The 25,551-nt window shown below is 47.1% G+C and overlaps 1 protein-coding gene and 1 long non-coding RNA gene across 3 annotated transcripts in view; one reads left to right on the top strand and one right to left on the bottom strand.

Annotated features, from left to right (window-relative positions):
* Positions 1–525: 525 nt before the first annotated feature.
* FLA-I (MHC class I antigen) overlaps positions 526–25,551 on the top strand; it is a 46,716-nt gene continuing 21,690 nt past the window's right edge. For both annotated transcript variants that reach the window (XM_045057006.1, XM_045057005.1), the window contains exon 1: positions 526–607. In XM_045057006.1, coding sequence (XP_044912941.1) covers positions 541–607 — 67 coding nt within the window. In that variant the 5' untranslated portion in view covers positions 526–540. The remainder of the gene's footprint in view (positions 608–25,551) is intronic.
* On the bottom strand, positions 20,667–22,947 carry LOC123385331. Its single transcript, XR_006597653.1, has 2 exons — positions 22,348–22,947; positions 20,667–21,109 (listed from the first exon to the last, which is right to left on the bottom strand). It is a non-coding gene; the product is annotated as an uncharacterized LOC123385331 (long non-coding RNA).

Below are 25,551 nucleotides of genomic sequence, written 5' to 3'. Positions count from 1 at the left end.
AGCTCGCTCTCTGTTATTGAGTGCCTTGGAGGTGAGTTTCCTTCTAGAAGAGTCCAGAGGGAGAGAGTTGAGGGGTGGGAGGTAAAAGTCCAGTTCAGTGAATATTCTGTGAAGGACTATGGAGGAAAAGGGGGCTGAGCCCAGCCTGTGGGTCTCTCCCTGGTTTCCTCAGACAGCCCCTGGGTCAGGACTCAGGAAGACAGGATGACAAAGTCACCTGACCACTGTGCAGGAGGAGAGGGGTCAGGGCAAAGTCTCAGAACCCCGGGGAGGGCCTGGCTCTCCATGTCCCCTCGCAAGGGCGGTGTCTGGCTCAGGGAAGCCCAGGGTTGGGAGTCCTAGTCTCTCCTGGTTTTACTTGCTCTCACAGCCTGGGTAACGTCCTCCTGTCTGGATACTGATGACGCGACATCTCTTCGCACTTCCATTGGGTTTCGGGTTTCTGAAGAAGCCAATCAGCGGCACTGTGGTTCTGGGTTATAAAGTCCTTACAACACCACCAAGGACTCCTCTATGCCTCAGACCCGCAGTGTCTGGGTCATGCATGGGTCTTCGCACCCTCTCCCGGCTGCTGTCCCGGCCCTGGCCGTGACCCAGACCTGGGCGTGTGAGTGAGGAGTTGGGAGGAACGTGCCTCTGCGGGTCAAGAGCAAACGGACAGCCCAGGGGGACACGGGACCCCAGGAAGATGGGCTTGACTACGCCCCCACTCTGGGAAAGTATCTGTCCGCTGTCCTCGCCCCAGACCTGCACCTGCCCCAGGCCCCGCCCCGGCCTGTCCTTCCTTGTCCTTCCCCGACTCCGCCCTGCTCTCCCTGACTAGGGTACACCTCCCCCTGCTCTCTAGGTCCCTTCCACCTGGGACCTGGACCCTGGGCGGGAGGAAGGTCTGACGGGGTCCGTGACCTCAGGCTTCCACTCCCTGAGGTCTTTCCTCCCGGCCCTGTCCAGGCCCGACCGCTGGGAGCCCAGATCCGTCGTACCCCTGCCCCACACTGCCCTGTCTTCTCCCTCATGTGCTCTCCTGTTCCTGCAGAGGGGGCACGGGCCTCTCTGTCCCTGTCTGTGCCTCGTGTCCCACGGAGCTGCAGCTCTTACTCCCTCGTTGAAGGTAAAACATTAGATGCAGGTATGTTTTCTTCTGTGCTTGCCTTGTGGGGTTGATGGATTCATTAAAAAAGAATACTCCTTAAGTTTGAGAGAGTAAATCAATAGAAGCCCTGAGAACCGTCCAGAGTCAGCATGTTTGCCTTACTTCCTCTGGGGCTTGGGGACAGGAGAGGCTGTGAGGAGCCAGCATGGTTGGGATTGTGCCCAGTAGGTGCTCAGTGCATCCTGGGCTTTAATATGGTCACTCCTCAGCTGCATCATCAGTGCTGCTCCCTTGTCCTTGTCCCTTCAGTGGAACCCTGTCCCATCAGGCTCTGAATCATAGGGACTCTGATCTCTCCTGTGTCCAGGACCTTGTGCAGCAAGGCCTTCCTGTGACCAGGAGAGCCTAGGTTCAAGCCTGGGTCAGGACTCCGCCCCTAAGTTTTGCTTGTTTCAGTTTGTTTCTATGTTTCTATGGAGACTTAGGCTTGTCCTTATTCTTGTAGGATGATGGTCCCATTTTTCTCCTGTGTCCCCCAGTCTGGGGCAGCCTCAGGGGTCCCTGGGCCTTTCGTTGTCCCCACAGGCCCAGTGAGCCCCAGCACACAGGAGTCTCTGTGGATTTGCAGGATGAATTTTCAGACTCATCCATCCCTTCTCCTCTTTCTAGCGCTGTTCTGGATCATCCTTTCCATCTTTTCCCCATCTTTTTAAAAAAGCAGATTCTGTATCTTGACACATCCCCGAAGGCAAGGGAATTAAAAGCAAAAATGAACTATTGGGACCTCATGAAGATAAAAAGCTTCTGCACTGCAAAGGAAACAATCAACCAAACTAAAAGGCAACCAACGGAATGGGAGAAGATATTTGCAAATGACATATCGGACAAAAGGCTAGTATCCAAAATCTATAAAGAGCTCACCAAACTCCACACCTGAAAAACAAATAATCTGGTGAAGAAATGGGCAGAAAACATGAATAGACACTTCTCTAAAGAAGACATCCGGATGGCCAACAGGCACATGAAAAGATACTCAACGTCGCTCCTCATCAGGGAAATACAATCAAAACCACACTCAGATATCACCTCACGCCAGTCAGAGTGGCCAAAATGAACAAATCAGGAGACTATAGATGCTGGAGAGGATGTGGAGAAACAGAACCCCTCTTGCACTGTTGGTGGGAATGCAAATTAGTGCAGCCACTCTGGAAAACAGTTTGGAGGTTCCTCAAAAAATTAAAAATAGACCTACCCTATGACCCAGCAATAGCACTGCTAGGAATTTACCCAAGGGATACAGGGGTGCTGATGCATAGGGGCACTTGTACCCCAATGTTTATAGAAGCACTTTCAACAATAGCCAAATTATGGAAAGAGCCTAAATGTCCATCAACTGATGAATAGATAAAGAAATTGTGGTTTATATACACAATGGAGTACTACGTGGCAACGAGAAAGAATGAAATATGATTTTGTAGCAACGTGGATGGAACTGGAGAGTGTTATGCTAAGTGAAGTAAGTCATACAGAGAAAGATACCATATGTTTTCACTCTTATGTGGATTCTGAGAAACTTAACAGAAGACCATGAGGAAGGGGAAGGAAAAAAAAAGGCTAGAAAGGGAGGGAGCCAAAACATAAGAAACTCTTAAAAACTGAGAACAAACTGAGGGTTGATGGGGGATGGGAAGGAGGGGAGGGTGGGTGAGGAGTTTCGAGGAGGGCACCTGTTGGGATGAGCACTGGGTGTTGTGTGGAAACCAATTTGACAATAAATTTCATATTAAAAAAAAAAGCAGATTCTGAAAAAAAGCAGATTCTGGAGTGAGAGACAGGATCTGATAGTTTCTCATCCTTATTAAATTTCAGTTAGTTTTTGTCTTCTTTGCTCACCTGCTGACCCCCTGCCCTTAGCTCTAGAGCTCCTGGTCCTGGTTCCAACCCTTATTCCTAGAGGGAAAGCAGTGTCTAATCTTCATTCACATTTGTCTTCAATATATGACCTTTGGGCCTAGGTACACCTTTTGTGAAGGAGAACTGTCATTGTGTCCTGTGCTGTGCAGGAGGGACGGTGTGGGATGGAGGAGGTGAGGTGTAGGGGGGAGACCAGCACTGGTGAGAAAAGTGATGGCTGCCATGAACAGGTGTGGCCTGCGACTGATCTGGAAGGGACAGGTGCTCTATGCTGATCGTTTATCCAACTGATAATTGAGTGTCAGATACAGGAACACTATTGTAGGATCTAGGACACTTCAGTGATGTAAAAACAGGCAGAATTTTCCAGCCCCATGGGGATATGTTCTGGTAGTAAGGGACAGAATATGTGCTAGTAAATAAGGGAAGTGTGTGTGTGTGTTAGAAGTTGGGAAGGGCTTTGAAGGAAGCTGACCCAGAGTTACCTGTGTTGGGCCAGGGAAGGTGGCTACTTTACCATCAGAGGGAGCCTCACTGGGAAGGTGACCTCTGAGAGATGTGCAGGACACAAGGAATTGTTGACGAGCATGTCTCAGGGAGTTCTTTCCAGGCAGGGGAACCTCCAGGCACATGCACTAGGGCAGAGCGTGTCCTGTGTTCAAGGAAGGGTGAGAGGCCACTGTGGCTGGAACAGAGAGCATGTGAAATACGGTCAGATGTCTAGACCTTAGGATTAGAAAGGTTTTGAGTTTTCTCTGAGTGACATGTGGAGCCACCAGATGGTTTAGATCAGATGTTCCACCTGGTACTACTTCTCTTTAGAAGCATCTGTTTGCTGCTGTGCAGAATCGAGAGGTGCAGGGCGAGAAACCAGTAGGGAAACTGAGGGAAACTAGTGCAGTGTCCAGGAGGGGGATGTCGGCTGGAGCTCTGGGGTGTGAGGAGGGAGAGAAATAGGAAGTGATTGTGTTCTGGATATATTTAAAGATGGACTTTGCAGCATTTCCTAATGCATTAATTCTGGAGTATGAGAAGGAGGGCATCCGATATTTCAGACTGCAAGTAGAAATGTGGAGTGCCTTCCGTGGAAACCAGGAAGACTCTGGGAGTAGGACATTTGGGGAAGTGGCACCACAGGCACCCAATTTAGGAATGTGGAATCAGAGGTGTCTAGTAGAAATGAAAGTGAAGTTGGCAGCTGGATATAGAGTGCAGGGTGGGAGAAATAGGTTGAAGAAATAGATGTGGGAGGTGACACCATATAAATGATGTTTAGAGCCTTCAGCATAGATGAGGTCACTAAGGGGATGATGGCCATAGAAGAGAGAGGAACAGGACCAAACCCTGGACTCCGCAGTGCTAAGCAAGCTGATCAGAGCACACGCACATACTGAACAGTTCTGCTTCTGCACCTAGAAGGCACACACTCCAGGGAGACCCAGCCTTCAGTGTGCACAGGAATTTCCTGGACTGAGGAAGAGCTAGACAGTCTGGAGTAGAGTGTGAGATTCTGGGTTTATAACAAGGTTGGTGCTGCTTCTGGTCTTCAGATCACACACTGAGCACCAAGCACATAAAGCAGGATTCCCACATGACTGTGCCTCCGCCTCTCCTGTGGGGCTTATTAAGTAGTGTTTCCTGCCCTCCCCTCTCCCTGACACACACACACACACAACCCACTCTTTTTTTTTTTTTTAATGTTTATTTACTTGTGTGAGAGAGACAGACAGAAAGAGTGTGAGCAGAGGAGGGGCAGAGAGAGAGGGAGAAACAGAATCTGAAGCTGGCTCCAGGCTCTGAGCTGTCAGCATAGAGCCTGATGTGGGGCTTGAACTCATGAACAGTAAGATCATGACCTGAGCCGAAGTCAGACGCTTAACCAACTGAGCCATCCAGGTGCTCCAACACACATACACACACTCTTAAGATTATGGGCCAGGGGAGATGCCTGGGTATTTTGTAACAAAGCCACAAGCCACCCCGGGGTTCCACTAGGACCACTGAAGTCATTGATGAGAACCTTCATTGTGGGAAGGAGTCTTACATTCACATTTAAATGTTTTTTTTTTTTTTTTTGGAAGAAAAATGCAAGATATGCTGGGAGAAACAGTTTCTCTCCCATGGGACACATCAGGTGGCAGATAGAGGAAGTGGTTATAGGCTCAACATAAAACTTTGAGATACTAAGAGGTAGATCTTAAATGTTTGCAACACACACAGACACACACACACAAACGCAAGTTACTGAGACATATGCAGGTGTAGCTGACTCTATGGTGGTAATCATTTGCAGTATACAAATGTATCCAATCAAAAGGTTGTGCCCTTAAACTTATAAAATGTTGTATATCAATTTTATGTCCATGAAAGTGGAAAAAAGTACTGAATCCTTGCTCTCTACAAGTATTCCTTCACAGATCCTCACTCTTTGTTTTAAACAAGAGTCCAAGTTGTTTTAACTGAAACAATGTATGTTTATAAGGAAATATATATATATATGTATATACATATAGTCAGGGAGAAATATAAATATAAAATTTAAATATGTAATATAAAATATAAATTATACGTAATACATACTAAAATGTCTTTTAAGATAAATATATGAAGTATAAAACAAATTATATTTGTGTATTATGAGTATATATATTTATATATAATATATATTATATTTGTATATAATAAAATATATAACAAATTATATTTGTATAAAGTATAAAACAAATTATATTTGTATATTATGAGTATATATATTTATATATAATATATATATTATATTTGTATATTATAAATATATACATATTTATAGGGAAATATGTATCATGTATATATTTAGTTAGAGTATTATGCATCATTTATTTCAGCGAAGGCCACAGAACACTCTGAGACCAAGGGCCAGGAGGAGAATCCATAGTCCCACCCTAGGTCAAGGCCCAAATAGGAACCACTGTCCGTGGTGCTGGTAACAGATGCCACTGTCCACACCACTAGACCATGAGGTGAGGACTGCTGTTGCTGCTGCTCCTGGCAGGAGCACATCACCTGTGCCAAATGCAACAGCACTGTCCCAGCTTCCCTGTCTCCACATCCTGAGTCAGAGTCTGCTATGTGGTTACTTAACTGGTGGAACCTTAGGCCGTGTCCAGCTGCAACAATGTTGGCATCATGATTTTGATCTGGATTCCCGGGGAGTGAACTTGTACATGTTCATTTATACCAGTCTGCATTCCTGGCCATAGCCCTGTGAGAGGCCATGCATTCAGGTGTTTCCCAAAGTCACCCCTGTTGTAGCCAGACTCTAAGCTGACTCCAAAGTGCCCATCCTCTTGTATTCATGCCCTTGAGTGACAGCCACTGTGGGAACAGAAGCTGGTTATAGTGACTTGCTGGTAACAAATACAATAGGGTGAAGACATACAAAGTATATCTGGGATCACCAGGCACAAGACATGAGGGACCTGGAGTCAAGTGTGTCCACGTGGGCCGTCAAGCCAGGCTGGGGAAGTAGGGGTTTCTGATGGAACCCAATGACAAATGACCCTGCATTCCTTTCCCTCCTGAAGGGTTCTTCTATAGACCTCAACCTCTACAGCCACTGCCATCAGATGACATGAGGAGGAGGAAAAAGGTCACCAGCAGTGATGGTCATTGTGGCTGGAAGGACAGGTGAACTCTGTAAACAGGACAGGAAGAGCAGGGAAGAAACAAAGCCTCCCAAAGGTAACATGGGGGGAGCCAAACACTCCCCCAGGGCAGCCCCATGGCCACAAAATGAGGAGGAGAATAGTCTCTAGTCTCCCTGTGATGCCCCTGTGGGCCAGCTCTCCCTTCTTCCAACCCAGGACATTGTCCCAAGGAGCCCACACTGGTGCACCCTGTTTATATATCTCTGCTCATCTCCAGAACAGACCACCATGGCCACCCACTCCTGGAAGTCCTCCTCCCTCTGTATGTATTAGTTCAGTTGTGTGCAGCAGAAATCCAGCTCCCAGTAGGATGAACGGGACACAGCTTCTATGTGTCTCCCATGAGTGAGTCAAGCCATCCAGGGCTGTGAGGGTATCTCTGCCCCACAAAGCTATCCAGGCATGCAGCTTCCTGTGACTTGGCAAGTTGCCCTTATTAGCATGAGCCAGAGTACCTAAGACCATGTCCATGGTCCATGTGAAGTGTAGAGAAAGCAGGAAAAGAGGAAGTTTCCTTCCCTTAAGGGCAACACCTACTACTTCATTCTGCTTCACCACGATGGCTGGAATGTAGTCACACAGACAAACACAGCCTCAAGGGAAGTTGGTGAATGGATCTGTTTTTAATATGAGTGACCCTGTGCTCCCATGAAACTCTATCACTATGGAATAAGGATGATTTTTGCTCTACTTAAATTTTTAAAAGTGGATAGGATGGAGGAGGAAATTTACTGTTCACTCTGTACTCCTTTATGTTATATAAAGTTTTTAAATCTTGTGCATGTCTCAGTCAGGTGACATGAATTTTGAATTACCAAGAAAGCCTACCTCATTTAGCAGACAGATATTAGGCAGTAATAGATGGTCAGCTCTCCACTAGGCTGAGTTACAGAAATAAAAATTCACAGTGGGGTGAATAACCTGGTAAATGCAACTATTATAATGAGTTCTGGGACATACCCTCCAGACAGAAGCTTTTTGGTGCCTAATGTGGGCCAGGTGTTGTGCCACATGCTAGGGACAAAAAGAAGATGCAGGTACATACCTTGTGACATAAATGTCTCCTCCTGATGAGCTTCTGTGCCAATCCCTGACTTTCCAGGAACTCTACCTCTGGGTCTTGTCCCGGTGTGGGAATGAGCTGAGACTTGGAAAGAGAATCTTCCCATTTTGTCCAAAAATTAGTGAAAAGGTTTAGGTAGAGAATACTAACTTTCTTGTGTAACTGACTCATCAATACAAAAAAATACCACCAAGAAAGAAAATGGATGAAGGGAAAGAAACCAACAAAGTGGAATCACAAGAAGTGACTTTGTGGGATCCTGTATGTGGCAAACTGGAAGAAATAGTGGGAGACCAGGATTTGCCTGGGAGCATGACACAGGAAAGCAAAAAGAAAAAGTTCAGTTTAGTGATGGTGCTTTCCTAGAGGTTTGGAAGGTCTGACAAGTCAAGGGGGAAATGTTCAGAGAGGATGACCTCTCAGGCTCAACAAAGGTGAGACAGACCTTTCCAAATGATAATGTGAATCTTGTATCTAGGAGTCTGCTTTGATAACGCAGCTCAGCTGTGCAGTTCTCTTCTCCAACGAGGCACTCAGAGTCATAATCATCTTGTTCAGTGATTGTGCACCTGTGTATGAATCCACCCAGTATAGAGATTGTGCTACCCTCCATTCCTGCCATCTGTCAACTGGAACATCCTCATACACACAGATTCTATAATAAAGCCCAATGGGCTCCACCTCTTGGTCCACTGGCCTTGAGGAGTCTCCTCCCACTGAGTGTGGGTGGGACCTGGAAAATCCTCTAACCAATGAAATGTGGCAGTGGTGATATTGGATCATATAACACCTGGCCAGTTTTCTACTATCTGCTCAAATTACAAGCTTTGCTGAGGCCAGCAGCTGCATTAGAAAGAGCAGAAACTGATTTCAGTCTTCTGTCTACATCCAGCAAGACACTGAGGCCCCCAGCCCAACCAACAAGGGAACTCTCAGTCCTCCCCCTAAGGCAGGCTTTTCATTTCTTGAAGACAGACATCCTGTTTTCTCTTTACAATGTGAATGTCAACTTCTTTGCTCTCCCTGCATCTGGGAGGCCCCATGAGTGAGGAAAGGCAGGATAAGAGGAAGTACCTTGAGGAGAGTGAGGCTAGACTTGGCCTCTCCTCTCACCTTGGAGAGCAGGTATCACCAGGAGGTCACTTAGAAACAGAGAAGACAGGGACAGCAGGGATTAGAAGGACATGAATGGCCACCCCAGTGTCTCTCAGGCCTGCACAGGGCTGTGCTTTTGGGCTGTGAATAGAACAGTGATGAAGAAACTCTGCCCCCACCCCCCATAGCTGGTCTTTCCCCCTCAGCATTGTGGACAGCCCACCTCACAGCCCAGATGCACACACCGTGGACTCCGTACAGCCCAGGTATGACCCTCTCTCCCACCATCTGCAGCAAACCAACTCCATCAGCCAATGTAGAACCAACTCTTCTGTCACTTCAAACCCCATGGACTTACTTATAGGGACTGTGAGAAATGCATACCCTTCACAAGACTCAGTGCTGGAGGAGGAGAAGCTGTCAGAACCACAGAATGAGGTGACTCTTAATGCAGCAGGTGAACAGTTCCGGGAATGAAAAACAAAACAAAACAAAACAAAAAACGGTGGGCTCTTGGGCTCAGGAGTCTGACTGTTTTGTTAGAATCATCATTCAGTGAATTGAGTCACTTAACTTCTAAGTGGTCTTGATTTCTTTGCCTGTAAATTGGAATTGATAGCTTTCCCTGTCTCATGGGACTATTATGAGGTTGAAATGATTCAATTCATGCAAATCCCTTAAACCAGAACTCTGGGGAGGAAGAGAGTCCCACCAATGTAGCTCCTGTTTTCTTCCTCCTACATGACAAGTACCAGTTCTCCCTGTCACTCATCAGCCTGAGCCCCTCTCACTTCCTGCAGATGAAGAGATGTTCCGTCACATATATCCCATGGGGGTGGTGGTGAGGCAACCATGAAATGGCCAGTGTGGAGGTACAGTTGAGGGATCCTCAGAGCAATGGGTGCTGTCTCTCTCTCGCTCTCTCCCATATATATGCTCAATTATACACATCTATACAAACCTCCATACACAAATACCCATACACATTTCTATGGGATTGTGAACCCACCCAGAGAGACAGATACACAATCACATAACGCACCCTTCACATTTGCCATTTCAACTGGGGTCTGGCTGACCCCCACTTCATCTTTTTAAAAATTTTAGTATCTTGAGAGAGAAAAACCAGAGAATATTTGCCTCACTAGAAAGAATCCCACTCCCTAGGGACTCTGGTACTTTCTGGATCTCAGCATGCCTGCTCCTGGAGCTCTCCTAAGTGAGTGGGAGATGTGACCTTAGATTGAGATTCTGGAATCCAGTGGCAGCCATGTGCACTGCCCACCTGGTATTGGGACTCTGGGCGTCCAGCAGGTCTTCAGCCTCTCACCTTCTTCTACTGCTCTCCCACCCTGGTGTGCCCCCCACTCCCCACCCCAGGATTTGCTACACAGAAGGATGTTGCCACATTACCTTCAGAATGAACAGAACACTGAGGTTAGGAAGTTCTAGATCAGAAGGAAAAAACCTGGACCTCTTCCCCACCCGAGTTCTTGTTGTTCTAGAGCACACCTCCAGCAACTCTACTTCCGACCATCTAAACTGCTGCTCAAACAACCCCAGTGATGAGAGCTCCATCACATCAGTGATGAGAGAGAACCTGGTCAGCAGATGCCCTCTCGATGAGCATAGTGGCTGGAAAAATGGATCTGAGGAGTAAAGGAAAGGTGAGGGGTGTCTCTGTGCCTGGACTCTGCTGCAAGTCTCTAGAAGGGCTCCTGTTTCCCTGATATGTGGCTCCACTTCTCATCCCTCCCAAATCCTGTCTCATGGTGATGGGCTTACGCAGTCCTTCATGTTACACATGGCATGTGAATCTGTGCTCCTCTCAAGAAGACAGCACAATGGCCAAGCACTTCTGGATGGTTCCATCCTCTTCTGCCTGGTCTCCACAAGCTTCTTGTCCTGGGTCTGGTGCTCCCTGGCACACTGTTAGGTCAGGGTGATATGTACGGGGTGGAAGCCCAAGGCACACCATACATTAGGGTGACCTGACAGTCAGAGAGGGGGTGGTGGGTCACATATGTTCTGGTAGGGTCTGTGGTAGACAAAACAGGGAGGGCTAAGGCAAAGCCTTCTAAAGCATCTACTACAAACCATGATGCCTACTGGCCTCCCATCTGTGCCAGGATAGCAGGCAATGATGAGATGACCATAGATGGCAGAGGTCCATGTCCAAACTCAGGTGGTTGTCAATGTCCTAGTCATCCTGCCACCGCCCACAGTCCTGTGTCCTCCTGGAGCCCCCAGTCATGGTGAACTGCAGGGTTGGGGCCTGCCCAATCCTCTCCAGGACTAGGCAGTGTCAGTCAGGGCAGAGCATGCCGGCAGAGGCCCTCCAGCTTTTGTCCCTGCACCACCCCACCGGGCTGCTCTGCAGGGAACATTCACCCTGTAGACTATGATATTGTGATATAATAGAAGGATATATGTTGGTCCTCCGACAGTTCCTGCACACAGCTCATAAAATGTTTGTCATTTCCTACATGATGAGAATCATAGGAGCATCTCTTTTTAGATTTGTTCCCACTTCCTGAGAAAGCTTTACAAAAGATCCTGGTCCATTACTTACACACAGTACCCAAGTTCACTGCCCAATGTCTCTCTCCTCCTATGCTGTGAGCCCTTAGAAGGCAGGACTCTCGGTGCCTGTAACCAAACCATTTGGCAAACTGTGGAATTCAAGCTTCTGTATGGATCTTGTGGTAAAATCTGAGCAGCCTCCGTCTTCAGCTTTAGTTGAGCCTCTCGCTGATTTATGCCGTTAATCCACATGCAAATCTCTTCCCTGTTTCATATGCTAATTTCTCATGACATTTACTAGAAATTATTAAACTATAACCTATGCCCTGAAATCACTCTGTCCACTTTCACCCCACACCTTGCCCACCCTAACCTCTCCCTGCTTGGAACCCCACCCCTCTCCCATCAACCCAAATCATACACACACACATCAGACTCTACACAAAGTTCCACCTCATTCATGACACTTTCCCTTCTCACTGGGGTGTCTGGCCTATCGACTCTGTGACCATTTCTCTACTTTTCATTTGACATCTAAGGAGGTACCTGTCTTCAGGATCTCTCAGTGTGCCTCACAAGCTCAATAACGTGATCACAAAAGTATGGCTGCTTTCCCATCTTAATTTTAAGCTCTATGAGGTCAAACAGTAGGTCATCCTTTCTGGTGCCCAACCTACAGTGACCTAAAGAAGTGTCCCTGGCCCACTGAGTCGGCTTAGTCAGTTAGCCAGTTAATCAATGATACAAAGACCCTGCCCCTCTGACCAGACTGTAGCCGCCTTCACTCTCCAGTGACAGCTTGTGCACACCTGCCTGCCCCAGCTGCCACTAGGGGCATTCCTGACAAGAGGGTCTCGGGTCCCTGGGGGTTGGGCTGATGTCGTCTGCACGGCGCCTTCTGCTTTCTTCCCGGCACCAACCTGCCTGCTTTCGTGGGTGCTCTTTGTTCAGACTGTGCTCCGCGGTTTGGTTGTAGTATCGCTGCACATTTCTCAGATTTACATGGTTACTCTTCTGGCTTGTGAAGAACTTGGTCTTGTCAAAATGCCTTGGCTCCTCCATCAACCCCGGACTCAAGACTTTGTCTTCATCTTCTCACTGTCATGGCAGATGAAGTGTTGGTCACCCATGGAGCCCAAGGCACTAAATGCAGGGACTCCTGGAGGTGACTGAGACACAGCTGAGGAGAAACACTGCACACAGTGCATTCCTGAAGCAGGAACCAGTGCGTTCAGAGGAAGCTCCAGTACTTACTGAGGACCTAGTTATCCATGTGTGGGGAAGGAGTGTGAGCGTGTGTGCGTGTGTGTGTTGTGTAATAGGACAGTAGGGCACACAACATAAAAGAATAAGAAGGCAATTACACAACACTCTTCCCTGACCCCCTCTCCTCACACAAGTGATTGTGATGTTCAAATCTCACACCCATTGTGCACTAGTATAATTTAGAGAACTAAAAAGGAAATCTTCCTCCATATCTGAAAAGTGCCATGAAGAGGCTGATCTTGAGCAGGGCTTGAAGAACTGGAGGCATCAGGAGGAGTGGGGGACAGTTAGAAATGTTCTCATGGCTCAGAGTGAGGTGTGAGGAGCCTGGAATGGGACTCTCCCAGGTCCCCCGTGTGATCTTGTAGCATCTCAACCCCTGCTAGTTGCACCGTTCTCCTGACCAAGGTCCCCTTCCTTCACATCACCCTCCCTGTCACTGTGGAAAAGGCACTGGCTCAGAGTCAGGGGCTTTCGGCCCCCCCACACCCCCTGTTTCCTGGGAAACCCACTCCCCTCTGTGGCCAAGGCTTCTTTATCTATAGAACAAAGCCATGAGGCTGGAAGGCCCAGGGCCTCCCAGCTCTGCTATGGGACAATTGTAAGGCCCTGGAAGTCACCCAGGATCCAGGTGATGAGTGTGAAGGAAGAAGTACAGGTGGAGGGAAGGATGCCCCGAGAGAAGGCACAGCCTTCAGCTCTTCTTGTCCCAGAGTCCCTGCTCCTGTTCTGTCCTCAAACTCATCCATCCCACCCCAGGACCTTTGATCTCTCCTTCTTCCCTCATGTGGCACACTCTCCCCACCTCCCTGCCACAACCTTTGGTCTGGCCTCCCTCTGGTGTCTGCTGACATTACTTCCTCAGGGACAGTTTGCTGCACCCCCTTCCAGCTGCACCCCATGGAAGGTGAGTAGCTCCTGCTCACGTGCAGCCATGGCCAGTGAGCATCACATGATTGCATATTTACCACCTGCCACTGTACTTCCCATGACAACGGTGAGTTTTCTTTTTTGTAGGTCCCTATCCTTCGATGCCCCTCACAGTACTGTGTTAGGGTGCTCAGAGAAACAGACACAATAACATACGTGCATCAAGAGAGAGGTGGGTGTATTTTAAGGAAGCAGCTCATGGGATTGGGGTAGGGTTGGAGGTCCAAAATATGCAGGGCAGGGGAGGGGGGGCTGGGTGTGCTAGAAGAGCTGACGCGGCAGACGTGATCCGAAGGCAGTTTGGACAAGGACCTGGGTTGTATTTCTTCCCTCTGAGATTAGGAGAGTCTTCAATTTATCATTACCCTCATGTTGCACAACTTTTCCTTTGTTTTCAGTGTCAGTCTGCCACAATTGTTGTGGAAATAATAGATACAGATTCAAGAACATAAATACAATACTAAGAATAAACAGAATGATGTGACAAAGCTTCAGTGTGTTTTAACATTGTTTGAAATATACTAATCATGAATCTTCTGGGTCTGAGAGGGAACAGGGAGACATAACACCAGCAATGCCGTGTCACAGAGCATCTAATACTGTACAAATGTTATAACGCTTGGGAATGGCTTCCAGACTGTGTATGATTTAGTTCAAAGAAAACACTGTTTGACATTTCTAAAATTAAAACAAAATCCCTGCTACTTTTGTCAAAACTCACTGATGTCTTACTCTTGCTAACCTTGTAAATATTACATGCAAATAATGCTCCAAAGCTGTGTGAATGTGATCGTGCTAAGCACATGCTGTCAGTGCTCAGAATGCAATGAACAATTAGCAATAATCAGGAAGAAAAGTGTGAAGAACATTATAAATTACCTTACACAGCAAGTTATTGGATTAGTAAAACTTTGTATAATAATCCTTATAGGGCTGATAAGAGCAACCAACATGGGAAAAGTGCCATCAGAAGTCACACTATCTACTGTGCAGTGAAGCAGAGCATTTTACATGGTGAACGAAGGCTGTGACCGGACTGTGAGCAGCACATGTCCCTGTGGTCCCTGCCACTGTGCTGCTGGCTGCAAACCGTGTGTCTGCCAGAATAAGAAAGTATTTGGACAACTTAGAAATCAAGCAAAAAATCATTATCAGTGTCGTTTCAACTATGTCACCAGAATGTGTTTTAATCACTTCAATACTAAATTGAAGACGTGTAAGAAGGAGGGTTTTGTTGATCTGAGAATCCAGGGCATCAAAGGTAGTCATTGGTGCTCAAACAAGATGTGACACGGTTACACGTGTACCCATGGTGCCAGTGTGGCCACAAAGTTCAGGGTCTCACACAAAGTTTTAGAGAAATTTCTGGATATTCTAACTTGGTACTGTGTAAGTCATATATTCAGTGATTTCAGGATGATACAGTGAAATGTGAATTCAAATAAATCACTTTAAGTATTTACTTCAGGACACTTTGTATTCACATGTATTATATACAGTAAATGAACATCTGAGTTAGTTCCCAGAGAGGAGGGTGTGGGGGTTGGGACAGCGGGTGAGGGGGAGCAGGAACACAGGCTCCAGTTAGGGAATGAAGAAGTGACTGAATAGAAGGCACAGCATGAGGAACAGTCACTGATACTGTAACAGGATGTGTCGGGGCAGCTACACCTGTGGTGGAGAGAGCACAATGTGTGAACTTGTCATACGTTACCTTGTACACCTGGAACCAATGGAACATTCTGTGTCAACTCTACTCAAATTTTAAAAACTATTTAAAATTATTCTATTACAATTTTGGTAGCTTTTTGACTTTTTAAAAAAGTGTTTATTTATTTTGAGAGAGAATCTTAAGCAGGCTCCATGCTCAGCACAGAGCCAGAATTGGGGCTCGATCCCACGACCCTGAGATCACGACACGACCGAAATCAAGAGTCCGATGCTTAAACGACTGAGTCACCCAGGGGCCCCTGTTTTGGCATTATTTTAACGTTTACTTATTTTACGACAGAGAGAGAGACAGAGTGCTAGCAGGCGAGGGGCAGAGAGAGAGAGAGAGAGAGAGAGACACTGAGTCCAAAGCAAGCTCTAGATTCTGAGCTGTCAGCACAGAGCCCACAGGGGCTCGAACTCAGGAACCGCGAGATCATGACTTGAGCTGAAGTCAGACACTTAACCAACTGAGCCACCAACATTTTAAATTAAGTGAATGTGCATAACAAATTGTAATCTTGGGTATGAGAATTGATAAATAAAACGTATAATGATGGTATCTATCTTCCACAAAGTCAGCTATAAAAACAACAGGTAAATAAATAAACACTAAGAAGATTAAATACTATCTGAATATTTGGGTGGAAACCAGGACACTGGGCAGGTCTGGGCTCCTGCAGTGCTAAGATGGCAACAGCAGCTGGAAATAGTATCAAACCTGTTAGGGGCACTTTATAAGCATCCATGCAATTGGAGTAGGTAAAGGTTTGGAAGATAAACTTTTTTCAGAGAGTTGGCATTAATAACTTGTCTATGAACAGTGAGGTCACTACTGTCTTTAGCCTTACCAGAGAGCTTTGTTACTTATTACAGAGGCTGGATTAATCTGAGAAAAGAAGAAGTAATTAACTTACAAAATTAATAACAGAATAAAAGGGGAAAAACTACATAATATTATGTTTCAAAAAAAGTAATAGGACATACCATTTTAAAGAAAAACCCCTGGGTCACCTGGGTGGCTCAGTCTGTTAAGTGTCCGACTTCGGCTCAGGTCATGATCTCGCAGTTCGTGGGTTCGAGCCCCGCATCGGGCTCTGTGCTGACAGCTCAGAGCCTGGAGCCTGTTTCAGATTCTGTGTCTCCTTCTCTCTCTGACCCTCCCCCGTTCATGCTCTGTCTGTTTCTGTCTCAAAAATAAGTAAACATTAAAAAAAATTAAAAAAATCCCATATCAAGAGAAAGGCAATTATTTAATAATATATGTGATTTCACTTCTCATTTGAAAGAAATAAACACATACAGAAGTTTTAAGTTTAATTTAATGAACACTGATTATTTACCAAACTATATAGATTTTATTTATTAAATGAATAAAATTAATCTCAATCAAAAATGTCTTTGTAACAAATGATATTTGTGCCTCAGTTAACTACAGCGATATTAAATGTGTAAGAACTTCAGACAGTATTACAACAGGAAAAAATATTTAATGTAATAGTTAAAGTGAGAGAGAATCTAGTACCATGAGCAGCATAATGTTTATGTGCTGTTACATTAAAGACAATTCAATGGGAACACATTGAAAACTTGTTATGGGCTCGCTTGTCCAACCAGGGCTCACAATGGCATATCACTTTGCTAATGACAACAGTATAAAAAAAATCAGTCAAAATACTTTTATTATTTTTTTTTGTTTATTTACTTATTTTGAGACAGAGAGAGAGAGAGGGATGTAGGAGAGAGGGAGAGACAAAATCCCAAGCAGGCTCCCTGCTGACAGCAGAGAGCCCTATGCAGGGCTCGAACCCTCTAACCATGATGAGACAATGACCTGAGCTGAAGTCAGACAACCGACTGAGCCACCCAGGTGCCACCCCAAAATACTTTTAAATCTCAACAACTAACTTTTTATAATAGTTTAAGAAATAAAATAGACTATAACTTACATCATTTGTGAGCAGTTTTCTAATACATGGTTTATTTAGAACATAGACACAGTATAACTTAAATCTTTTTATTTATACATTGTATTACTGTACTGGTGCTCAAATGTTTTTCAATAATATCCTTGTCTAACATATAGTTTTCTGGCAGTATTGTTGACTCATTGAATATCTGACATAAGAAATAAATGGAGATGACAAGGTGGACATGTGGGACAACTCAGTGAAGATTTCAGGGAATTCAGAGTTTGTAATCTGAACTGTTAGCGGGGAATTTAGAACCAGAAAGAATACACACACGCAGGAACATAATAGCAGCAGTCCCCTGACTTTCTCGTGCTCACCTTCCCTGTGTTTGAACCCTGCTGACCCATCCACATGGGCATCTCCATGTGATCACAAGACTCAGATCCCAGCACAACGGTACTTCTCTCTGAATTCACGAAGCCAGGACCTTGTTGGTTTCTTTGGTGGACCCCGCTCACTGTGCTGTAGGACTGCACACATGTGGGCAGGATTCATGAAAATCTAAGTTCCCCCAGCAGCTCCCAATGGAGGGAAGGGTGGCTGGGGATTCCCGAGTAACTGACTAACCAGGGCTGACTCAGGGTTACCAGGTCTGAACCAGTTAGGAAAGGAATCACTTCCTGATTGTGGGGGGGGGGGGAAGACATTTTCATCTTCAGGTGGCATAGTCTGGACGGGCTCCCACATAGGAAGGGAGAGTGAGGGCAGAGCACTCCCCCAAAGAGGGCAGAGAGGGGCGCCATCCATTCCCACAGCCCAGCCGGCCTGCAGTCCTTGCAGGAGCCCCCTGGTCCCCAGAATGTGCTCCTCACCCTGCTGGCCCCACCCTGCTTGAAAGAGGTGAGGAGGATGGTGGGGACAGGAGGAGAGGGCGCCCTGGTTGACCTGCCCCCAGGGCTCAGCATGCACACAGGCAACACCAATCACTCACTGAACCTCTAACCCTTTAGGGAGCAAGGGGGTGGGGCATGTTGCTGGAGTTCCCTGAGGACAGTTTAAAGTCAGAGCTGGAAGAGGACTGTTTGCTTGTGCTTTCGGGTCCCCATCTCTCCCAGGCTGAGCACGGGATTTACACACGAATTTACACATGTTACGGAGTTTAAACCATTTGTGACTCTGCGAAGTCAGTGCCATATTACTGTCACAGCGTCACTATCCAATGTGAGGATAGAGGGTAGAAGTGCCAGATGACAGAGCTGCTGGAGCCCAAGCCTGTGACAACAGCCCCAGGGCTCTGTCTCCTGTGGCAACTTCATGAGGGAGGGGCTCAGAGGGCCTGCACTTGTCACGTCATGATGCCACAGTTCCCCGTATAACGTCAACACCACAGAGTGGGACCCTTTCAATGATGGAGGATTATAACCTAATCCTACTACAGAAGCGCATTCCTGTGTTATGTCTGATTTGAAAACAAAAGTAAAACAAACCTTATGATGATGCCCAATTCTGTCTCCCTGAAGATTATACAGAAATGAATGATTTCTGGGGCACCTGAGTGGCTCTGTTGATTAAGGAGCTGACTCTTGATCTGAGCTCAGGTCTTGATTTCAGGGTTTGGAGATTAAGGTCCACTTTGGGCATGGAGCCTACTTAAAAAAAATGAATGATTTCTGGGGTGCCTGGATGGCTCAGTTTTTAGAGCATATGACTCTTGGTCGTGAGTTCAAGCTCCACGTTGGGTGTAGAGTTTACTTAATAAAATAAAATAATTTAGAAATGATTGATTTCTGAAGCACCTGGGTGGCTCAGTCAGTTAAGCCTCTGCCTCTGGATTTCAGCTCAGGTCATGATGTCAGGGTTCCTGATCATGAGTCCCACGTTGGACTCTGTTCTGAAGGCAAGTAGCTTGTTTGGGATTCTTTCTCTTTCTGTCTCTCTCAACCCCACCCCATGCTCTCTCTCTCTCAATAAATAAACATTTTTAAAACTACTAAAAAAAAAAAGAGAAATGACAGATTTTTGAACCCTGTAAGTCAAAGAGAATAAATGTAAGTCTTCACATGACACCCTTCAAATAATTTCACTCATGTCACAGACAAGGTATATCGCATCAATATAAAAAAAAAATAAACAAAAGTGGGCTGTTTTCAGTAGGAGGGTGGATGCAATTATTCCAGCCCAACATTACTGGAAGCGTGAGGTTCTCCCTAAGTCTTTTTGATGAGGCTGATTAATTGATTAACTCTGATGATGCATATTTGGGGCCTGATCTCTGCTGGGCACTGAGGATACAGCAGTGAGCAGGTAAAACAGGCTTGTGTGTTTATATATTAAATATTCGGCCTGAAGAGACAGACATTTGGATCATGGAGCAGGGACCCCATCCTGGGAGCAGCTCAGGACATCCTCCCTGAGCAGGTGACATTAACCTGAGCCCCCAGGATGAACAGGAGCTGACACGGGAGGAATGGCTCACTAGGAGAGCAGCTGAGGAGAAGTCCTGGCTGGTGGCCGGTGTGGCAGGCTCTTGGGTCTGACCAAGTGCAGGGAAGCCGCCGGCAGCTGCAGCCTGGAGCTGAGGAGTGGGAGCCTGGACCCGGCCCACCTGGATCCCAGGATGTCCTCCACTGGCTACTTAGCTTGGGACCCAAAAAAGTTCCTCACCCAGGGACGCATCAGCCTCCTCCCTGTACCACAGCTAATGCTCTAGAGATGAGGTGACACCTGTGAAGGGCTCGGAACAGTGCCTGTTACACAGCTGATGCTCGAGCACTGTTTGCTTTCATGGCTGGAGGGAAACAAGGTGGAGAGAGGGGAGGCTGAGGACAGAGGCTGGGCCCTGGAGCCCTCCCTGCCTGGTGTGGGAAACACAATGAGGGTTACAGTCCATGTGGAGGAAGGCTACTCGGGTGCAGTGTAGGGAAGAGATGGAGAGGAGGAGAGGATATACGGGGACTTGACAGGAGGCCACTGTGGGGGCCACACTAGTGGCACATGTCAGCCCTGTCCCTCCTAACCACCCCTGTGCCATCTGTACTCCTTTTCACAGTCCTCACCTTATCATCCTCCCATCACAGGTCAGCCTCGGGTGAGAAGAATTATTGATCACACCTTGGGCAGCAGTCATGGTGACCGGGCCAACTATATGGAACCTTTTGGAAGAGGTGACCTGTAGTATCTACCTGGTGAACTGGAAGGACCCTGGGAGCATCTTCTGTGGCCACAGTTTCTCCAGGCCCACATCACCACGTGCTGCGTCACTCTCGGAGCCACCAAGGAGCCATGGGCTGTCCATCCTGAACAAAGCCATTTCAGGAGGGGACATCAGGCCCGACTGGACACTTGCCAGTGTGGTGTCAGCCTCCTAACCCCACAGCCCAGGAGCGGGAATCCGGGACAGGAAGTTTTCTCACCAAACCCACCCACACCCCTCTGCCCAATGCACAACAAAGCCAATGACTGAGACCCCAGGGTGCAGCAAGGAAAGGGTTTATTTTAGAAGCAGCCTAATGAGAGGTAGGAGGCCAAGGCTAAATATCCTCCCTGAAGGGGAAGGAACAATTTTTTTTAATGTAATCATAAGGGATGAGATTATGTACATATTGATGGAAAGGGCGGGACATGTAACTATTGATGAGGAAAGATGGAGCGTGCACATCAGAAAACCATACGTGTCACATACAGCCTGTGTTGATGTTGGGGTGGAGCCAGCTTCAGCAGGAGGATAAATGTAGCCCCTGATCTCCCGAGGTTGTCTTGGGACAAGGAGTGAGGCACGGGGCACGCTCTGAGAGCCGGTATAAAGGGGATGGGGTCTCTGGCTCATTATCTTGATAAAGAATGCAGGACCTCACTTGTTCACAGGCTGGAGCCACACCACTTGACCTTGATCCCAGGCTCCTGCAGGGACAGGAATCTGAAAAGAAACCATAGCTGAGTGAGGAGAAACAGTCCTCTGAAAAATAAACTCTAAATGTTCTGCTAGCTTCAACCACATGAATGCTGTGGGGTGTGGATTCAGTTTGCTTCTGCGAGCAGCACAAGCAAGGGGCCTTCTGCTCTTTCCAGAAGGATCCGCAATTCCTGAACGTGGTTTGCAATATCTCACAGAGCAGAATGCCCCTCGGTGCTGCGGAGGGAGGAGGTGCCTGGCCTCAGGAGGTAGAGAAACCCCGTGCTGTCTTGTGTAACTTGGGATGATCTTTGGACGCTTGCACAAATATTGACTTTAGAACTGATAAGGACATTTTCAGCTTTCGCTGTTTGTGGGCCCTGCTCGTGGGCTCCCAGGGAAGCTAGACTTTAACACTTGCCAGGATCAGAATGACTTCCCCAAACTGGAAAACATGGGCTCTACTTCTGCCCTGAGCACACATCGTGCCTCTGCTTCATTAACAAAGAACCTAAAAGACACATATCAAACTAAAATAAGAGTAAAATTCTTCCGAAGTTCTGCCCCCATATTTTGGAAGCCTGCAAACTTGCATGTACAGAAAGCACAGTTGAAGTTTGTAATTTTCTGGAATGTCTTTCATTGTGATGGTTTCTAACTCTTTTCATAAAAACACAAATACTCTGCACAAATATTCCATCCTTCCAAGCATTATCTTCTTTGTGAGTTTTGTGTATCCTGGGCAGCTGTCCTCACTATGGCTTGAATAAAACGCCCTTCCACTTTTTTAGAAATTCTGAAAGTTTTAGTCATTTCGCATGGACAGAACATTACAGAAAAGTAAACTGTTCAATTCTATACATAATAGTAATGCACCAGGGCTTCCCTTTCAAACCAAGGGCTGTTCTGTGCCCTTGCTGCCACCATGGAGTGAGGGTGTGACTGATCCACGTTTCCCTGTGAAGAAGCCATGTGGGTCTCACACCCAGCTATGCCTGTCAACTTCCATGCTCTCGGGCCAGAAAGGATCACTGAACCTCCGGCTACCTTATTCTGCTGTCTCCATTTGTTAGTGAGGAGAGAGGCCATTTATCCGAGGCCCCCTCACAGATGCCAACAGTGCTGGTCTCTCAGGCTGGAGGAGCCTCTCCTTCTCAGAGAGATGTCTGGGGTCATGGAACCACGGTCCTTCCTTCCCTCCAGGAGGAAGTGGGTGCAGCTTCCAGCCCCCAGAGCTGTGTCCCCAGCCCTTGAAAACAGACCTCCTGAAATCACAAGGAAGACGGACGTGCTGCAGGGTCTGGAGCATTTCAGAGTTCAGAAGGGAATTTGCTCTAGACGCTTGTCCCGTCTACCTTGTAAGAGAGCAGAGGTTATAACGTAGTGTCAGATTGTAGGTCATTGCCATTCAGGGGAAGGAAGAGAGCAAGTTCTATACTGGGAATGCAACTCACAGACATGCCATTTACGGTCATTAAAATGTGGGAAAATTATAGAGAAACTAAAGGAGCACTGTTTTCTACTCACATCTCTTATGATCAATTATTTTAGTCATGATAAAACCGGACCTAGAGAATTTGTATCATCTCTTCATGTTGCACAACTTGGACGCAAAATCGGGATCAAACCCAATGTCCCTTCATTTGAAATGTCTTGCTTGTTTCTGCAGTTCACTTGACAGCTTCTCAAAGTGACCCAACAAACAACACACATCCCTCAAATTCAAGGACCTCTGAGGAAGACATGCCCTGAATGAATTCACCTCATGGCGGGACCATCCTGAGGCCAGATTTTGTGTCCCTTCTTCCTCTTTTAAATGAACTTGACTCCACGGTGAACAAATTGTCTTTCATTTCTTGTTCCAGAGCTCATGTCAGCTGACTTGGAGCAGCACGGGGATCTGGGACCCATCATAGCACTGGGAGGAAGCATCCAGGACAAGCCAAGTGAAGACAATTGTGGCACAAAGAGAGGGAGTTTACACTGCGTGTCATGAATGAGGAGGTGCTTTTCCTTCCCACTCTGTGTAACAGACACAACCAGCTCCTCAGCACCTTCTCCTCCTCCCCACTTTGTGGAAGGTCCTTGGTGCTTGAACTGTCCACAGGCCTGGGAGACAATAGCTTTCCTGAGGCCCCAAGGATTCCTGAGAATCATGCTCAGGGTCCAGGGAGAGGGACTCATGGTTCTTGTACCAAAAGGCATCTTGGTTACTTCTCTGGAGTTTAACTAGTTTTTGGGAAACCTTGTGAGAGATTAGAGATTTGGAAGCTGTCGTCTCATTGAGCTCAGTCAGCACATAACACCTTCTCCATTATTTTCCAGCCAGAACATGAGGGACTCCAACCTGACAGACTGACAAAGAAACACATGGGCACAATCAGATGCAGGGACATTTCAAAGTCTAATAATGTGACCAAAGTCAAGATGAACTGAAAGGAGAATACTTGTTTGTTTGTTTATTTATTTATTTATTTATTTATTTATTTATTTATTTATGTATTTATATGAGAGAGACAGAGTGAGAAAGAGGGACAGAGGAAAAGAGAGAAACTCAAGCAGGGTCCATGCTCAGCGCAGAACCTGACTTGGGGTTCAATCCCACCAACCTGGGATCATGACCTGAGCTGAAATTAAGAGATTCAGCCAAATGAGCCACTCAGGGGCCCCACGAATGGAGACTACATAGAGGCTTGTAAGAGGTTGCAAAGGTACTGAACTAAAGTAGTCCCCTTCTTCGCAGGAAGTATGTTCCAAGACCCCAGGGGCTGCCTGTGATGGCGGATAGTACCGGACCCTACATGTCCTATGAGGTTTCCTGTACGTTCCCACCCATGATCAAGCTTTATTTATGAATTAGGCACAGTAATAAATTAACAACAATAACTACAAAAAAAGAGAACAAGCCTAAGAGTATACTGTAGTCAAACTTTTGCATAACTGCCCCCAACTAATCTGATGTACTGTGCTCATTCTGCTTCTTGTGATAATATGAGATGATAAGAGGCCTGCGTGAGGAGATAAGGGAGGTGAGTGAGGTTAGGCTTACTACTGACCTTCAACCCTATGTCACAAGGAGGATCACGTGCTTCCAGGGAGCACTTGACCTGAGCAATAGACAGCACAGACAGCCACACCAGGGACAAGGAAGGACAGCTATAGTGACACTTCTATGTGGCCATGTGAGAGTGACGAGAATGTACCAGGAGACTCAGGGACCCAGGTCTTCCATGTATGATTGTGCATCCTCCTAATGATGATGCATCCAAGGACAATTCTAGCATACAGAACTCATGATGAGGAAGCAGATAGTCAGGCAAAATCTTTCACATGTTCAGATCACACAGCATATAGGCTGTTTAGTCAGAATCCATCCGGGCTCTGGCTGCCCTTTGCTTTTGGGGTCTGTTCTCCCAGCCCACCCTGCTGCTTGTACAGCCCTCCAGCCTGGTGTCCAGGCAACACATGGGCCCACAGATGCAGAGCAGGCACCACAGCACCAGGCTTGGGAGAGGGGACGTCCCAGGAGGGGGAGGGCCAGACTGTGCCCTCCCTCCCTGAGGGCCCACGTCCACTGGCATTGTCCTGTGACAGAAGTCATACAGATGAGGCACAGGACAGGGATTGAGAGCCATCTCTACATGACTCTTCAGCAGGGACCAGGCAGGTGCACAATAACGACACCCCAGGGAGCCCAGGGTGTATCTTTTCAAGAGGTCACCATGTTACTGTTCAGGACTCCTTCACAGGGAAAATAGTCCCATTCTTTATCTTCAGTGGACCAAGGATCAGCTGACCCTGTATCCCTCACTGGACATGCTTCCCCATGGCCTCTTATGACACCTGCTGAGAAGTGTGTTCATTACCAGAGCCATGTTGCACCCATACTGAGCATCCACGAGGAGACAAATGTGACAGACTCCCTGCCATCACATCAGGTGACTCTCAAGGAGAGCATGACATCTGTGTTGTCCACGTATCAGACGTCTCTGCCGCACTGGCTGCTGGGAGAAGACTCGGCGGGTGTGTTCCAGGTGCCTCACATCATTGTCCCATCCACAACCCACAGCCCACAGCCCACAGCCCAGCAGTGCCCAGGTTTCCTACCATATACAGCACAGTCCTGAAGCTTCGAGTGCACAAGAACCTAGGTGCTTGTTGACAAGGCACCTTCCTGGGTGCATCTACCGACAGAGAAGCAGACGCACCACCTCTGGGACAGAGCTTGTGAATGTGCTCTTGAGCGGTGCCCCAGGTGCTTGGAGACCACACCTTGAGGAACATGGTCCTAGAACCGTGCTTCTGACGTTCCAGCACGTAGCAAATTCTGTGAGGATCTTGTTAAAAATGCAGATCCTGATCCTGTAAGTGGGTGCTTGAGCTTGGCCCTCGAGAAATTGTGCCATGTCCACTTCCCAGGGAGGATTCCATACACTTTTCATACCTTGGTGATGGAAGAAGACCCC

Source organism: Felis catus, chromosome B2, assembly GCF_018350175.1.
Source record: "Felis catus isolate Fca126 chromosome B2, F.catus_Fca126_mat1.0, whole genome shotgun sequence".
Taxonomy (NCBI): domain Eukaryota; kingdom Metazoa; phylum Chordata; class Mammalia; order Carnivora; family Felidae; genus Felis; species Felis catus.
This window is presented reverse-complemented; position numbering and strand designations above follow the sequence as displayed.